Here is a 17,484-nt window from a genome sequence, read left to right on the forward strand (position 1 = left end):
CATTCATGCAGGTCATTTGTGTAAATGATACCCATGTGTTTCTTTTCTCATGCACCCACAAGGTTGGCCACAACAACACAGCCTCCAGGCTTTTTTTTCCTGCTTAAAAAAAATGTCATGGCTTGAAAAAAAAGAGTATCTTATGTCTACGTGTGCTTTGGCTGGAGGAGCGGAGACATGGGGGAAGGAGAGGGGGGATGCAGGGGGTGGGCAGCGGCTCTGGCATTATGTTGCATGAAATATCTTCAGCTGCCTCATCCATGAAACCCAATCCCCTCCTAGGGTGACTATGGCTGCTGCTTTCTCACATCTCTACATAACTCCACATTCTGTAGTGCCTATTTGAGTGTGGCGAAAGATGATTGATAGTTTAACTCGGGCTAATCACTTATGTGCCTGTTTACTGTGCGCCTTAAGCTCCTGGATTAGTTTGTATGGAAGGTACAGCTTCCTCCCCGCTCGCAGCACTCAATTATTCTGTCTGTCACCTCACACTGTCTGCTCACTTTCATTCTCTTTTTGACCATTCGCTATTGATTCAGAGGCACCACTTGGCTCTTTTTCTTGTTTGGTAATTCGCTGCAACCTAGTCCCTTCCCCGTGCGCACATTATGGCGGTTTGCGTGGTGTACGCTGCACAAACCAAATCTGAGTGGAAAGATGCCAACCAACGGAAAAGTTCACCGAGTTTTCAGCTCCAATCTTGGACAGTTTGGAGGATTAAACTAGAATTAAGGGTGGAGTTTCAGCTGGAGGTAAAAGCTGCTTAACTGTCACACTTTTACACGCAGCTGTATGTTTTCCTACTTTATCTGACACCCACACATACGCCGATAAACAAGCTTTCTCATTGGACACAGTGCCAAGATTAAGTTAGGCAATTAGCAGTGATGGATTACGCTCCGTGAGTGTGAAAAAAGGTGGAATGAGAGCAGGCTCTGCTTTGCATGTACGCGAAACACATTGTCTACAAATCATTTAGGGCTGGATTTTGAATGCAGGAAGCTGTAACAAATGCTTTGCTGTGGCATCAACTGTGATGAAATGTTGCTTGTTGCTGTTGCAATAGCTCCAACAATCTTTTTTTTTTCTTCCATCCTCAGCTGGCTTTGAGTTTCTCAGCTTGAGCTCCTCAAAACACAGTTGGGCTTTAGTTTGTAATTTTGCATCTACTTCTTATCTTTTAATTTTGCATTTGTACAAAATAAAGAAATATTGCTCGCATGCTTGAAAGAAAGCAGGATTTTTGCTTATATGCAGGTTTATTTAAAAAGTTTAACCTATTTTAAAGCAATGAAATCATTTGATTAAACCTTAAACTGCAATATTTGCAATTTCTGTGACATTATTGTACATTTTTGAGATAATTACACCAAATTTCTAAAATAGCTGGAATTATTTGATGGATTTGCTTTTACTGTACTTATTTCTTTTGTTTTCTCTATCTCAAAGCATCAAAGTAAAATCATCAGTGTTAGGTTTCCACTTTACTGTAATCATATTACACTTTACTGTTTGACTAATGTCATACATTACTAAGTTAAATTCAGTAAATTTCATTACACTTACTAATCACACTTATAGTTCTTGTTCTTGATTGCCATTAGAAAAAAATAACATCAAATGTGCACACATCCTGTCAAGAGCTGAATTTTCAAAGGTAACAAAAGCAAGTGACTCCATTTCTGCCCATTAATGTTATTGCAGTAGAATCACTGTGGTCACAGGCCACAGCATGTTTCTGTTACGTGCTGGTTTTCTTCATCTCGGCATTTGGCTTTGTGTTGATACCCAAACACTGAGACAAAGATCTTGTGCATTTCCTTGTTAGAATTGTTAGATTTGTGCCAGTGTGTGGGACTGTAGCATAAGGTTTGTATTGTTAGCTGGCAGTTATGTGACAGTGTGACTCAGGCTACCCTGCTGAGTATTGCAAAAGTAATGTAGTGAGTGCTGTAATGAATTACTTTAATCAGAGAGAAACAAGAAGCGAGTTACGGCCCAACGCTGGCAGTCAAGTTTTAGGCATGATGAGGACATTTTTTATGCGAAATTCTTGGAAAACACTTTGCTACCTGTGAAGTAATCATTCTTAGTGTTTGCAAAGGTTGTAGGGTATTAGGGTAAATGCCTAAGATCGGATATTAATTGTGTATGTCTTTTTTAAGCCATCATATGCACAATACTCCATCTAATTATCAAAATCTGCCAAACCTACAGGTTTAAGTCATGAGATATATAAAACATTTATGCAAAGCAGTTATAAAAATTTGTGAATCTGTAAGAGACAGAATGCAGGAAGTCCAGTGCTTCCCAGCACTGTTTTGTTACTGAACTACTGTACTTAATAGGTCAATTTTTTGGTTTGTGTGAGGTATTTTAGTACAAATAGTCTACGTGTTTTGTTCTTGACAGTGCTTTGCGCATTCTTTCCTTTTTGTTTCTTCTGTCTAGTGCAGTTTACTGTGATGCATGAACATATTTCCCCCTCAATATACATATGAATGTTCTCTCTTCTTTAAAAAGTAGAATTTTCCTTCCAGGCTAGAAGTCAGCATCTAAAGAGTGTTCACTTTGGTACAGAACAGCAGTCAGGCATGCTTCCACAAATAATAATCTGGTAAATAGACACTGAAAACAAGACATTGTGGAAATTAGAAGATGAGGATCAGTGTTATCCATCCATTTTCTTAACTGTTAGGGCTGTGGGAGAGCTGCAGTCTATTCCAGTGTACGCCCTGGGTAGGTGACCATTCCCTCTTACAACCATTCACTCTAGAACGATCGGTTAACCCAACAAGCATGTCTTTGGACTGTGGGAGCCCCATGCAAACACCAGGAAAACATGCAAACCGGCATGTTGCTCAGTGATCATTGCACCACCATGCTGCTGGAGTGGACCATTATTCTGGCAAAATACTATATCTAAACACTTTCACCCCTCTGGTTTGCAGAAAATGAACTTTTCACTTTGGTGTCACTGACATATTCAGGTTTGAAGGTGAATTATAGCCTTTTTCAGCTTATCTATATCGCTTTTTTGAACTTATGAACTGCTTTGCGAGTTTTATCTTTAGACGTGAGAACTACAAAACTATGCATGCTACACATGCTGCACATGTCTCAACTTCTAGCAAAAAGATCCTCAGCAGAACCAAATGCAGAACATTAGGAGTATGTGGTGTATATTTTAAGGATTTATGGAAACGTGACAAAAATGCACTGCAGGTAGTTTGAAGAGCTTTCTAAATTGAGACAATTAGAAAAATAACAAATTTCTGCCAAACAAATTGAACAGGAAAAGGTTTATGAGGTTTATGGCACAGAAAACCAGAACAGCACCACAAGCAGAGAAAAGTGCATGAAAAATAAATAATCAAATAAAGAAAAAACAATGAGTGAAAGCAGTCGATTACAAGGAGCATAACCTGACACAGGTGGGGAAAAAAAGAAGGAGAAAAAGGGAAAAACGGGACGTTGGGTACTGGAGATATGCAAAGAAAGGTAATTACCAAAATAAAACCGGAGTGGATGTAAGGGAGGAAGGATAGGATAGAGGAAGGCAAAGAGACGGAAGAGCTGGAGACACATGAACATAGAAATATCAAAAAGAATAGCAGTAAAATTAAACAGGGACCAAACTCAACTGATGCGTACACTGAAGACCACGACAGCATGACACATTGCATTGAAATGTATGTTACATTATCTTTGCGTTTCTGCTGGTTTGGTTGTTTTTATGAAGGCTTCAAGCATAGGAGTGTGCAGGGTGATGGTCTGTAGAACCTGTTACTGTGTGAGATTGCTTGTGAGGAATAGATCAACTAAAACTTATATTAGAAATATAAATATAAAATACAAGTTAACTTCTTTGGGTTTGCAGTGAATATTTCTTCAAGCAAAATTGAAATCATGCAGTCTTTCTTGTATATATAATTTCATTTTTTCTTTATAAGTCTTTATGAAGAAAACAGCAAAACTGCATGCACGTGAGCCACATAATTCGTAAAAGCATGAAGCGGCTAGGGAGGAAGCCTCCAGTTTGTGTCACACGGGTCGTTTCTGTTGCAGTGCGAGGCTTTTTGTTCACACCATGAAATGCCCCCCCTGGAGACCCCAGACCTCCATCAGTGTCTTTCCCTGGGAGCTCCCTCCAGGCGCGAGGGGGCAGAGTGCCGCTTCATGTCAGCCCAGAAATGTCACATCACCTCAAACACGCACACGTCTGCTTCCACACAGCCCCGTGGTTGCCTCCCCGCTCCGGCAATTTGCTTTTGCATCTCCACCGCCTGCCGAGGAGGGCACGCGCCCAGGAGAGACGCGTAGGGGGGGCGAGGGTGTGTGAGCATGCACGTGTGTGTATGTAACTGCTCCTTCTGCGTGTACGAATGCAGCTCCTTGTGGAAATTTTGAGTGCGCGATGAAGTGTGTAAAGTGTCTAGCAGTTACGAAGCCTTGAGGCCTGCCTGACACAGCTGCAGGGCACAAAGAGGAAGGTGATTATCTCATAGCTGCCAGCTATTCAGCTCAAATAAAGACAAAAGTAACTCCGACTAACTAGGAGACTAAAAGTGAAGCCACGTACATGAACTTAGAATGTGTTGGTGTCATTTCTAAAACTTGCACTCAACTCACATGAAAAGTGCAATAAAATGTACTTTGTGTTTTATTTGCAGGTACAGTGGCGATGTGCAATTTAGCATTGCACAGCTCACAGCAGATATATTAAGATGAGCATTTGCTGCATTAAAAAATAGAGATTTAGTAGAAGGAAACTGGCCTGCAACATTATATATGCAAAAGTTACATTTAGAGCCACATAAATGTTCAAGAGAGGAACATTGATGCATATGTTGCTGTAAAGAAAGTGACTGGAGGGTTTTTCTTGTTGTTGTTTTTTTAACCACTTCCCACTTGCACACCCTTGTAAAAATTTAAGTGTAAAGATCAGAGCCTCATGCATGCATAAATCTCCAGTGATGCTTTGCAAACAAAATCGAATGGTTTGTCTTTCCAAGGTGCAGAGAGTAGAGGCAAACTTGTCTTTTGATTTGGGGGGGGGGGGGGGGGGGGGGTGCGCCCGTTCACTTCCTTGCCTGACATTTGCATAGTGCCAGGATTGCACCTTCATTTCAGGATTTGGGATGAGCTCTAGTGCGCGCGGCTGTGTTTGTGTTTGGATTTGGAAAAGCCTGCCTACGAGCGCCTTTCTTTGCACACACACCTGGACGTGTATGCATGCCCAGATGGAGGCTTGCGTGGTGGCAGCTGGTGTGACGTCCCGTCAGGACGGTGGAGCCGGCAGAGAGGAAATCAACGTGCGATGTCCTGCACTAACTAACTAACTATCAATCTATTTATTCGTCTATCTATCTGTCTGTCCATCTAGCCATCTATCCATGTCTATCTGTCTGTCTAGCTATCTATCTCAGTCCCATCCCCTTTATCTGTGTGGCTCCCTGTGTGTGCCTCACGCCTCGTTCGCAGTGCCAACACCTCATTAGTACAATATGCAAATGAACTGGCGCTGGGCCAGAGGGTCAGAGCACAAACTGGAGGCAGAATAATAGCACAATGGTGCATCCTTTTGTGTATCAGAGAGAGAGAGAAAGAGTGTGTGTGTGTGTGTGTGTGTGTGTGTGTGTGTGTGTGTGTGTGTGTGTGTGTGTGTGTGTGTGTGTGTGTGTGTGTGTGTGTGTGTGTGTGTCCAAATGCCTGCCTAAAATTATGTGATTGTTTATGTGTGGTTACCTGACTTTGAGTCAGTGCGATGTGTCCGTACCCAAACTCTGGAGCCATATGTAGGTCAGCCTACACCTCACAGCTTCTAAATAACCATGACCTCATAAACCCTGTCATGAAAGGTTGGAGAAAACAAAATCAAAGTAAAAATACCCCCCCAAAAAATGTGCCTGTTATTTTGTAAATTCTCACAAAACAAGGTTTTCTGTCAAATCTGTACACTGTGTCGTTTCTGGTACAAACAACAGCATGCTTCGTGACTCAAGACAGCAGTATCTTTGCACCAGGCTTGGAATGGGAAACCCTACCTGGAGGTGATGAAAGCAGATGGGAGTGGAGGCAAACTCAATCAGTCTCTGGACTAAAAATGTAAAATATACGCCAGAGTTGCCCTTTGGTATCATCGAGAGATGAAGAGAGCTGGAGGCCAAATTACCCATGACAAATCAAAGGTTGCAGGGAGCAATTTAAAGGGAACATAATATGAAAGAGCGCTACTCAAACCAGCGGTTCTTCTGTCAGTGCACGGGCTCAATTTGAAATGTCAGCTTCGGGGCTGCAAACGGCATGATGTACATGTCTAATCGAGGTTAAATCTCAATTTCTGATAACAGTGTCTCAGCACCCCTTGGCTGTAAAATATGAACTAATTTGATCACACTGGGGTCTACATTATATAAAAGTGCATTTCATTTAATGAAACACAATGGAGCCATTGGGCACCGTGCCAGACAAAGCTTCTCCAATAACCTCTTTGTAACAGAATTGCTCACACCTGGCACAGCAGCACTGACTGCCTCAGTTTTCACACTGCACATAATGAATGACTCACAGGGTGCAGGAGAAGGTGGCTCCTTTTCCAGCTGGCGCAAACATGTAAAGGAAGTTTGTATTTTAAAAGCATTGCCATGGAAAGTAAAAGCACAATAGCTATTCGGGCAAATTAATCACATTATCGTTATTTGAGGTTGTATAACTAATAGATAGGTTACTGTAAATCCTACAGTTTAAGCCCCAGTATCTTTCTAATCAGCTTTAGCATATTTGGAGTCTGCAGCATGTTCAGATGCATTTAACCTGAGCTAATCTGATTCATGAAGAATGTGTGCCCATAAATATGGAGTAATTTGTGTATGCACTGAATGTTTAATGCACAAATCCCAGATTCATCATATTTTATTTACGTTTATAGCATCCTCAGCTCACACACGCTCACACACAAATGAATAGCTTAAGAAAATAAGCTAAACCGCCATCATTCCCGAGGGAAAACATTAGAGGTTTGCCTTTTCTGGCGTCACATCTTTCCCCCACCGTATCCTTCAAGGTAAACGTGTTTCCTTATATAGCAAAATGTAGCCGTGACAGTATTAAAATTACACATGGAGGTTATGCTCCTGATTCTGATGGTAAGAACAGACTTGGCAGGGACACCAGTTTTTCTAAATGTTTTTTATGCCTGTTGGGAACATCTCTTTGGTTTTGTTGTCCGGTTAGAGCGTTAGCTCGTTTTTGTCGAGGTATGTTTCCGCCTATTGAAACCCGAAGATCAACAAATTATATATTTTTTATGAACTCCTGTGTGAGTCTCTGTGTCATTTTCTTCCATTCTGAGATGATTACACTTAGCTAGATTAGGAATGCTGACACCATGAGTGAAGTGAGTAGGTGGATCGTCTGCTCGGTGAAAACAAAAATAAAACTTGTAAAGTTATTTTCCATCTTTCTCGTTAGACAATTTGCAAGATGGAGGTTATGCAGATCTTTTCGCAGTTTGACACTACTTATGTTATAATTAAATCAACAATGGTAGGACTAATAAATGCTAAGTTTAGCAAACATAAATACACACAAATCACATTTTCTCAGGTCAAGTTAGTTTCATTCAGTAAAACATCTTTTTGCCTTCTTTGTTGAGTTCTGTTAACTTTTTCTGGCTTAAGGTTTATAAAAAACTAACGAGCTTGCTTTCCGCCATTAAGATTATCAGCAGAAGAGGAAAGATTGATTTCAGCCACTTGCGGGAAAAAAAGCAAAAACATATGTTCATTGAAATGCATGAACTGATATCATTAGCTAGCATAATGGCTGTGTGGGTGTGAGCAGATTGTACTTGCACGACATCTCCCTCGCTCTTTGGTTTAGTTAGCTCGTGGCACCTGTTAAGGTGGACCACCCTCCACCTTCCAGTACAGTTACGCCAACCTCATGTTATGTCATTCAGTCATTACAGCAAGCAGAGTGGAGGGAGCTCTTTGAGGTTGTCTTTGTTATCATTCCAAGCCAAATATATCAGAAACTTTAGCAAACGGCCACACCGAAATTTAACTCCCTAATGACTCAAATTATTGACACTTATTGTTCTTGCTGCCTTGGAGCAAATGTGACCACGTAGTTTTCCTTGGAGTAATAAAGTATTCTGATTCTAATAGCTGGTTTTGATTTTAAGCTAAAACACTGTATATGTGCCCTAAAACCAGTGACCACAACAAGGTCACAGACCACACCTTTACTATATTAAAGTCTGGACATTACAGCTAAATTTAAAAATGTTGGATAGAAGAGTAAACCTGGGAGGAGGCAAAGGATTATTCCAGGAAAATCCAAGTAGCTGACCTGCAAGGTGAAAACAATATCAGCCTCAGTGCTGCAGTTGGCAGTATATTCAAAGGGACAAGCTATTAAGCAAGTAATGGAAGCAAGTTATTCATGTAGAAAAAGTATTGGCTGAAATGTCTTTCAGACATTTTTGGTGTTGTTGTTTTTTTTTCTTAAATTAAAAATTGGGTTAAAATGAGGTGAAATGTATGGAAGCCCGTTTCCACCACTTAGGGACAAAAAAAGGATCCATAACTCGAAATTTTGAGAAAAGTAACTCGAAATTTTGAGTTAGCACTGCCAATCAGTAATCTACGTGAATGACCTCATTTCCTTGTTACCCAGAAGCTGAAGCCCTCAGCTACAAATGCTACAGCTAAGCTACCAGTATTACATCCAGTCATGAATGCACAGATTGCTGAGTATTTTCAGCGTGGCTTCAAAAATGATGAAATCCTTGTGTTATTAGCTGAATCACATGGCGTTACTATCAGCCAACATACTCGCGAAAGAGCCAATTTGTTGCGATCCTGTTTTTAGTGCGCGTTACTCTGCGCCATATGCTTCCGGGTAACAAGAAAGTGACCTCATTCTCGTAGATTACTGATTGGCAGAGCTAACTCGAAATTTCGAGTTAATAACTCGAAATTTCAAGAAAATAACTTGAAATTTTGAGTTATGGATACATTTTTTTTGTTTTGTTGCTTTTTTAGTGGCGGAAACGGGCTTCCATAGAAATGAGACAACGCTTCAACCTTCAACAAGTCTCTGAATCTCCTGAATCATCCTTCAAGGTAGGATCAAAAGATTCTGAGAACTGAGCTCCATAAAATTTTAAAAGCTTGCCTGTTTTAAATTTGACTGATTTCCCATTCAAGGTCATCTTCTCGGGTATGTCCTGGCAGTTTTCAGCATGAGTGCTATTTCAGCATTTCTCAGTGTAAGTCCAATTTGGGCCCCTTGCAGGCTGAACAGTGTGAACATGAACTTGGGAATTTCATTTGGAAGATCATTGACAGAGCTGAAGAGTGCATAGTTTCAGATTCTAAAGGCAGAGCGTCAGGTGAGGAGCAAGACTGACGGCATGCACCCTGAATTCAAGTCCCCGGATTGAGACATCAACATGGGGTTTAGCTGTAATGTCCTGAGGTCTCAGGAAGACCAGGGAGTGAGTCCTTTTTGGCCACATGAGCACAATCCTTGCTCTCCACCTGGACATGTCACTATGATATTTGTTCACTGAAAATCAAGTTGAAGGATTACACACCAACTGGAACGGTACAGGTGTGAGGGGACACAATGGGAATAGCACTCACTGAGAGATCTAAACATAAAAGCTGAGGTGCACAAGAAGATGTTGTTGGAGGGGGGATCACCCAAAATTCAAATCAGATAAACCTTTTGATTTTCATTGACCTGTTCTCAGAACTTTTTGATCACACCTTGTATCTTAGATTGATGGGTGTTAAATAGGCACAATTGTTTGCAGCATTTTAACTGCCTAAACTAAATGTCTTGCACACGCGAACTGCACATACACACCTGCACACTCACTCGCTGTTTTGTTTCAGAGGATCCTTAACCCCTCACCCCTCGCCCGCCCATTGGTTTGATCACAAACCAATGGCTTTTCACCCATTTTACAGTCACCATTTCTGTTCATCTTTCTCATTGTTTTTTTTTCCCATTTCTGTTTCCTTGTTGCCTCTGTTCACGTGTTTATTTTGTCCATTCGTAAAAAGAAGCCATTATTTCTCCCCCCCAGGCAAGAGACGACGATGGCCTCGGTGGGAAATTACCCCTGCACAGCTTTGCTCAGGACACGCCCAGGCTTGTCTTCAAGACAAACAGCGATGTGCTTGTAAGGACCATACCCATTTAATGCCAGACAAGAGTTAAGCTTAATGGCTTCTGCACAAATATGTTTTGATGTTGTTCTTTGTTTAAAAATATGTAATTTTCAAGTCATGTCTGAAATGTGCCTGGGCTGGTTTGTGTTTGAGAATTACTGTAAAAGTAAAGCAGGCTCTTCCTCAAACCTCTCCAAACAAGATGCTGCACAAGATGCTTCACTTAAACGTTTCCATTTGTTATGTTCTGAACTTTTTTCATGCTTTACCATTTATTTTGCCCATTTTCATTTTTCATGTAGTGAGCTGTGTCAGTCTTTTTAGGAGCTGTCAGACACATGCAGTCTCACAGTTAAAGCAGGTGTATAATATTGCAATAATAGCAGTGAAGCTAAGTTGGCTTTACTGAATAATATTTATTGGAAATGTTGATATATCTGTACATTTTACAAGTACATGCCCATATCCTGCTCTGCCATAAAAGTGCCATTTCAGTCCATTGTTAGGTAATTGCCAGGCAATGTGATGGTGCCAAATATATCTTAGAGGAAGGATCATGGTCAGCAAGAACACTTAAGTTAGTTGTGACATTTAAACAATGCACAGCTAATGCTATAGAGACTCATGGGACCAGGCAACAGTTTTCCAGTCTTTTGTTGTGCCGTTGTGCTGAACCCATATGAATTGTAACTTCAGTTTCCTATTCTTGACTGACAGAAGTGGCATCAGGTGTGGTCTTCTGCTGCTGTAGCTCATCTGCTTCCTAGTTGGATGTCTTGTGCATTCAGAAATGCTATTCCTCATCCTTACCTAGATTGTAAACAGTGGTTTTTTGAGTTACTGTCACTTTCTTATCAGTTCAGGGCAACCATTCTTCCCTGACCTGGCTGGATCAGGTGACCCTGAATCCTCCCTTAGTTATGCTGCAGTAGTAGTTATGCTTCCCATGATGCACTGAGTGTTTCTTATTCACTCACAATCTGTTTATACACCTCTTTGCATTTAAACATGACTTGTTATCAATGTTCCCTCTAATTTTTCACGTGTCTGAGCGAACACACAAACTCCCTGAGAGGCCCCTTGGACCACTGTGAGCAACAGCAGACGTGTGCACTGTGGTCACGCCAGCATTGAATCCATCCACGGTTTATTAAAATAATCAAATTACAGCATTTACATTTATGTTGGACTACTTTTAATTAACTTCTTTAGCCCCACTTACAATGAAAATTTTAAAAAATCTTGCTCATGACCTGTGTAGTATTTTAACACTATTGGAAGTTAAAATAAGAGAGTCCTGTAACTCTCTTTCTCTGCAAAATACAGTATATAATGACCAATGTTGGGCAATTAATTCTTCAAAAAAAGTATGTTATGCAAAGTAGTTATGCAAACAACAAAGTTTTTTGCAGCTATTTACGTAAAAATGCAGCCAAGGCGTTTTTTAAAATAAACATTTCAAACTATTTACAGAACAATCAGCTGTTCTGCATCAAATCTGATGCCACACAAATGATTTGTGCCACTCCAAAAAATAATTTCTGTCCACTATGAGATAAAGGAGAACAACAGCCTGATACCTGCAGGCCTGACAACAGGAGATGTAACACCTGTAACATTCAGCAGTCATCTCATTGTTCTGACACACACAACAAAACTACTGACTACACTACACACTAACTACACAAGATTTGCGCTAAAAGTCTCAAATCTCTCATATCTCAAAACACCTCCGTCACTCCTGAAACTTCCTCCCTTCCTAAACAACTAAATGCGATGTTACCATATCATTTTTAATTGGTCGACATGGTACATTTTTCCACCAATAGGAAAGGGTGGGGTTTTTTGGTTTTGTTTTTGCTCACAGGCTTTCGAGTGTTTTCCTTATAAAATGCCGCTTTTACCGTTCCTTCCCACAGTAAATATAAACAACGACAGTATTCAGGAAGAAAACCAAACATTGCACATATTTTTATCATAACTCTGGTTTTATGTGGCCTATCAACACAATTTAAAAACTGGTATAAAGTCCACACTTTTTCTGTCAATTGTTCCGTCTGTCCTTCATTACCGTGGCTTCACTCCACATCAGCCACGCCGCTTTGCTTGCTAAAACACCGGTGTCGGCACATAAGGACGCTGTCATAGCCTGTCAACGACATTGATTAGCTGCGTGTATACGAATGTGAATCACATCATTGGCTGGACTATGGGATAAGGTGGCATCGTTCTAATCCCATACGGAAGCAGCCAGTCACTTACTGACTAACACTGCAAAACAGAATTGTTAAAGTATTAATTTTAATTTCAATTCAGGTTAGATTTTTTTTTTTTTGTGCGCAACGCAGATTTTCTGTGCACAGAGACCGTGCCAGCAGTGCGCAATTGCGCACGCGCGCAGCTTAGAGGGAACATTGCTTGTCATTAGTCTTTGTCCCTCTTCAGCAGTGCATTTTTGTCCCCTCTTCCTCCCCTCACCTCCCAACCACAACAGCTGGCTGCCCCTTCCTGAGCCTGTATCTGCCGGAGGTTTCGTCCTGTTAAAAGGGAGTTTTTCCTTCCCACTGTCACCAAGTGCTCGCTCAAAGGGCATCATTTGATTGTTAGAGTTTGCTTTCTGTTATTGTAGGGTCTTTACCTTACAATACAAAGTGCCTTGAGACGACTACTGTTGTGATTTGGCGAAATAGCAGTAAAATTGAATTGAACTGATGTCTGACATCAACTTTGTTGATGACGCCCATACAATATATTTTTCTCTTTTTCGGACCATTCTCTGTAAACCCAAGAGATTGTTGCGCGGGAAAATCATAGTAGATCAGCTGTTTCTGAAATACACAAGTGTACCTAACAAAGTGGCTGGTGAGCATATGTTGCAATATTCAAGTTTTGTGGATATAAATGAGATGTTATTATCAAAAAAAAAAAGTAAACAAAAACTGTATGTTGTCTTCTAAAATCTTCTAAAAAATTCTGCTAAATATAAATAAAAACTATTTGTAAACTTAGTGGGCTTTCAAATTTATCACAGCTTCTGTCACAGCTTCTATATATATCTATATGTCTGTTGATAACAGTAATGTTATGTTTCTAGGCAGCTAGAGTGTACCGAGTTTGAACCTATGTGTAGAACACTGGGAGCTCCAGCTTCTTCCACAATTGAAAAGTGTGTTAGGTTAATGCCCAGGACATTGTTGCAAAGGAGATTCTTTAATCTCGAGAATTTCACGTGTTTGTAATGCGAAACAGGTGTACTCATTCATAATATTTTATTGGACAATCTTCCAGTCTCCCATTCCAGACACGTGGAATCATTTTTTAACTTTTGTATGTTCAGGTTTTGTTTCCTAACGAATTTATTTTATGTTGACCAACTAAAGGCTATAACATTTACTTTAATACAACATGCTTTTGCCTACACGACATCAGCTACTCAGTACCAAAGTCTTTGCATAGTTTATAATCAACTAAAACCAAAGGATCCAGTTACATCAGAGCAAAGTGTCCATCTGCAAGATTCAGTCTAGCGCTGATCATACAGGACTTGGTCTTCAAGACACCAAATTTTCTCTTTAAACTCTTGTTTTATAGAAGCGCCAACTGTTTATGTATCTACCAGATACAATGCTGTCTGACAGACTGTCTGGAAAATGCAATATTAAATATTACTGCATCTCCACTCTCCCTCTCTGTGACAGCTGGCTTTTCCCTCCATCCCTCAGTCATTCAAAACAACCATAAGAACTTCTGACTTCAGACATGGCCAGACGTATACCTCTGAAATTGGCTTTTTGATAGGCTGATCAGCACTACTTACGCTTGCTTACCTGACGAAGAAGCTATCCTGAGTAGCTTGTTAGTTAGGCTTGAAAATGGAGGTAACAGGCAAAATAAAAGTAACTTCTCCTCACTGAGAAGCAGTCTGATGCCAGTTCTTCAGATTAGGAAGATGTTGATGTTTAGCTGTTAGATTTCGAGATGTATGCAGGGTCACCTTAAATATTTCCACTGATTAGCATTCAGTGACTACAGTACATATGACTGGTGTATAAGTGTGTAATTTTCTCATGACTGAGAGGCATTCACACACTCACCATGTCGCTTACTTGGATCTCACTGTCCATAGCTGACAAGGGAAGGACTTTGAAGACATGTTTGACAAAAAAGGAGATGAATGAATCTGTGCTTGTCCAGATCCAAATGAATTTATGTATTTAAGGGTGTGGAAATGTATCCCCTGTCGGTAAACGCCTCAAAGTTAAACCTTTCCCCTGAAGAGACTCTAGTGAACTGTTCACCAACAGCTTTTTCTCCAGTTTGTTGTCTCAGTTTGCTATGTGCAGGCTCTAGCCTCAAATTCATCACACAGATATTACAGCAGTATTGATTTTTCCCAAACCCTGCAAAAAAAAAAAAAGAAGCATATAACTGTGCTTTCTATGGAAAAGCACCGAGTAGATATCTCATCTCATAGATCTCCCGTCTGCTGCATTGACATTCAAACACAATCCGCCAGGTCTGCCTCGTCTCTCTTGCAGCTGAAGTTATTTTACTCGCCGTGCGTGCGTGAGCGTGCGCTGTGAAATATAGCACAATTGAGCTTCACCTGGCCAAGTGAGAATGGCCTTTGTGTGTCACATCTATAATGACTGATGGGATGGCTGGCTGTGAAAAGAGCCACCTCACAGAGAGTGCGGTTCTCCTGCGTCTTGGCTTTTAGCTGCAGTTTAAAACTTTTCATCCATTCAGGTTTTGATGGAGAAGTCAGGTACACTATGTAGTCAGTATAAAACACTGGGAGAGGATCTGTACCAGATATGTTTCCTCTTTTGTAAGCCAAGTAATTATAATCATTGCAACAATGAATGAGGCAACTGGAAACTGATAGTTTGGTTAATCATAGTAATAAGTCCACATGTTGCAGATGGTCTTTAAAGCCTTGCCAAAGTTTAATTTTCTTGTGTAAACATCAGTGTAAGCTTTACACTGTTTTCTTCTTCCAGTGGACCAGGTGCTTTAAGATGGCAGTCTGTTGCAACATGATCTAGTTTTTGGACTAAATCCACAGTACAGCCAGCTCAGTGTTTCTGTCCGCCTCTTCTCAGAATCTCTGATGAACCCAAGCCGTCACGGGTGGATACTTTGCTGCAGATTGTTTGGAGTGTAAAATAACAAAAAAACCAAGCCTTGCTTCAAGCACCTGGTTCATTTTCATGTGTTTAATCTTTGTGTTTTGCACTTTGTGATTGTGGAAGCAATGTGAGAAGTGTCAAAAGAATCGCATATCGACCTTAACAGGGCGGGATACCCAAGCCTGTCCCTTGATGCACTTTTCTTGCTTAAACCTCCTCATTTTCAGCGAACCTCTTCATCATACATATAAAACCACTTCAGGCACCACAACCTCTTATGAAACCTTACAATCTCTGCACCGTCTGAAACTCTCCAGCCTCTTAACCCGCTGCCACCTCCTCCTTCGCCTTCCTCTTCATCTCCTAAATCCTACGTATCCTTAGAAATCTGAAGCCCCTGCCTTATATGGAGAATCCAAACTGCCAAAATCAATAATAATTTTTTTAAAGCCCTGGCAAAATGAAAAATTTCACAAATTATCTTTAAAAAATGTGACGTAAGTGGATATTTTTTTATTTAATTTGCCTCTGTATGTGTTTTTCTTTGTATTTATTCCTTTCGTTTTAAATTTTATACATATTTCTGTTTGATGAAAGGAAAACAAAGTCAAAACAAAACCGAAACATATACAGCAATAGAAAAATGTTAAAGAGTAAATGTTAATAGAGATTAATAAGTAAATAAGTCAATAAATAACATGGTAAACTAAACGAGGAAGCAAGTAAATATGAAGATTCTTACGTTAAAGATGATAATTCAATTATAAATATGTCACAGTTTATAAATTTGTGGATTTCTACATTTATTTCTAATATTTTGGTGCATTGCATAATTGCAATATATTTCTATATTTTTAATATTTCGGCAGTTTTTGTCCTCCACAGAATTAACCTTTTCTATTGGGTCATTCTCTTTGAATGCAGCAAACTAAATGCTGTTTATTTATTGCTCTAACCTCTGAGAATGTCTCAAATCCCCTCACAAATCACCTCACCTTATGTGTTCATTTTTTTCTTATGCACTAAAACATGTCGCTGACTAATGTGGGAATTCCTAAAATTCCTAAAATTCCCTAGCGAGAAAGAGAAAGAGAAAGAAAAACAAACCTCCAGGTTCATTATGACATCTATAAAGAGAAACTTCACAATTATAATTTACAACTGAGGAGTGCAAGGAGGTCCTACTTCTCTGACATCATCACTAAAAACAGCCATAGTGCTCGGGTCTTATTTTCTACAGTTGACAGGCTAACAAACCCTCCTGTGTCAGTGGCAGCTGAACTTCATTCGACCATGGCCTGCAATGACTTTGCCAAATTCTTCACTGAAAAAATCCAAAAAATTAGACAAGCAATTGGTACATCAACAGCAGATCCAGGATATGTACTGTGTCCACCAAAAAACTGTTTAAACACCATGAAACAGTTTCAACCTATTAACAGCAAAGACCTGGAGGACATCTTAGGTCAACTGAACTCCTCCTCCTGCTGTTTAGATGTCCTGCCAACAAGTTTTTTCAAAAAGGTCTCAAAGAGTTTAGAGTCAGACCTGTTACAGATCGTCAACTTTTCTTTATTATCAGGTGTGTTTCCAGAATCACTAAAAACTGCTGTAATCAAACCTATACTGAAAAAGGACAATCTTGACAAGACACAAATGAACAACTACAGGCCGATCTCAAATCTCCCGTTTTTAAGTAAGATCATTGAAAAAGCAGTTTCTCAACAGCTCAGTTACTTCTTAAAACAGAATAATTGCTACGATGCCTTCCAGTCAGGTTTTAGACAGAACCACAGCACTGAAACTGCTCTGACCAAAGTGTTTAATGACATATGTCTGAATACAGACAGTGGAAAAATGTCAGTCCTAGTTTTACTGGATCTCAGTGCAGCATTTGATACAGTTGACCACAACATATTACTCAAATGACTGGAGAACTGGACAGGTCTTTCAGGAACTGTACTAAACTGGTTCAAAACATACGTAGAAAACAGGAAATACTTTGTATCAATAGGTAACTTCACATCTGAGCAGACAAGTATCACATGTGGAGTTCCCCAAGGTTCCATCTTGGGACCCCTTCTGTTTAACATCTACATGCTCCCACTGGCACAGATTATAAACAACAACAAAATAAACTATCACAGCTATGCAGATGACAC

At 40.1% G+C, this 17,484-nt stretch overlaps 1 protein-coding gene across 2 annotated transcripts in view; it reads left to right on the forward strand.

Annotated features, from left to right (window-relative positions):
• sobpa (sine oculis binding protein homolog a) overlaps nt 1-17,484 on the forward strand; it is a 60,661-nt gene that overhangs the window by 30,024 nt on the left and 13,153 nt on the right. Inside the window, exons 5-6 of one of the 2 annotated variants that reach the window (XM_080871722.1) lie at nt 9,054-9,134; nt 10,106-10,201. In XM_080871722.1, the coding sequence (XP_080727848.1) occupies nt 9,054-9,134; nt 10,106-10,201 (177 nt within the window). The remainder of the gene's footprint in view (nt 1-9,053; nt 9,135-10,105; nt 10,202-17,484) is intronic. The other variant, XM_080871723.1, reaches the window with a different exon arrangement.

The sequence above is a fragment of the Rhamphochromis sp. 'chilingali' genome (genome assembly GCF_963969265.1).
Source record: "Rhamphochromis sp. 'chilingali' genome assembly, chromosome: 21".
Classification (NCBI taxonomy): domain Eukaryota; kingdom Metazoa; phylum Chordata; class Actinopteri; order Cichliformes; family Cichlidae; genus Rhamphochromis; species Rhamphochromis sp. 'chilingali'.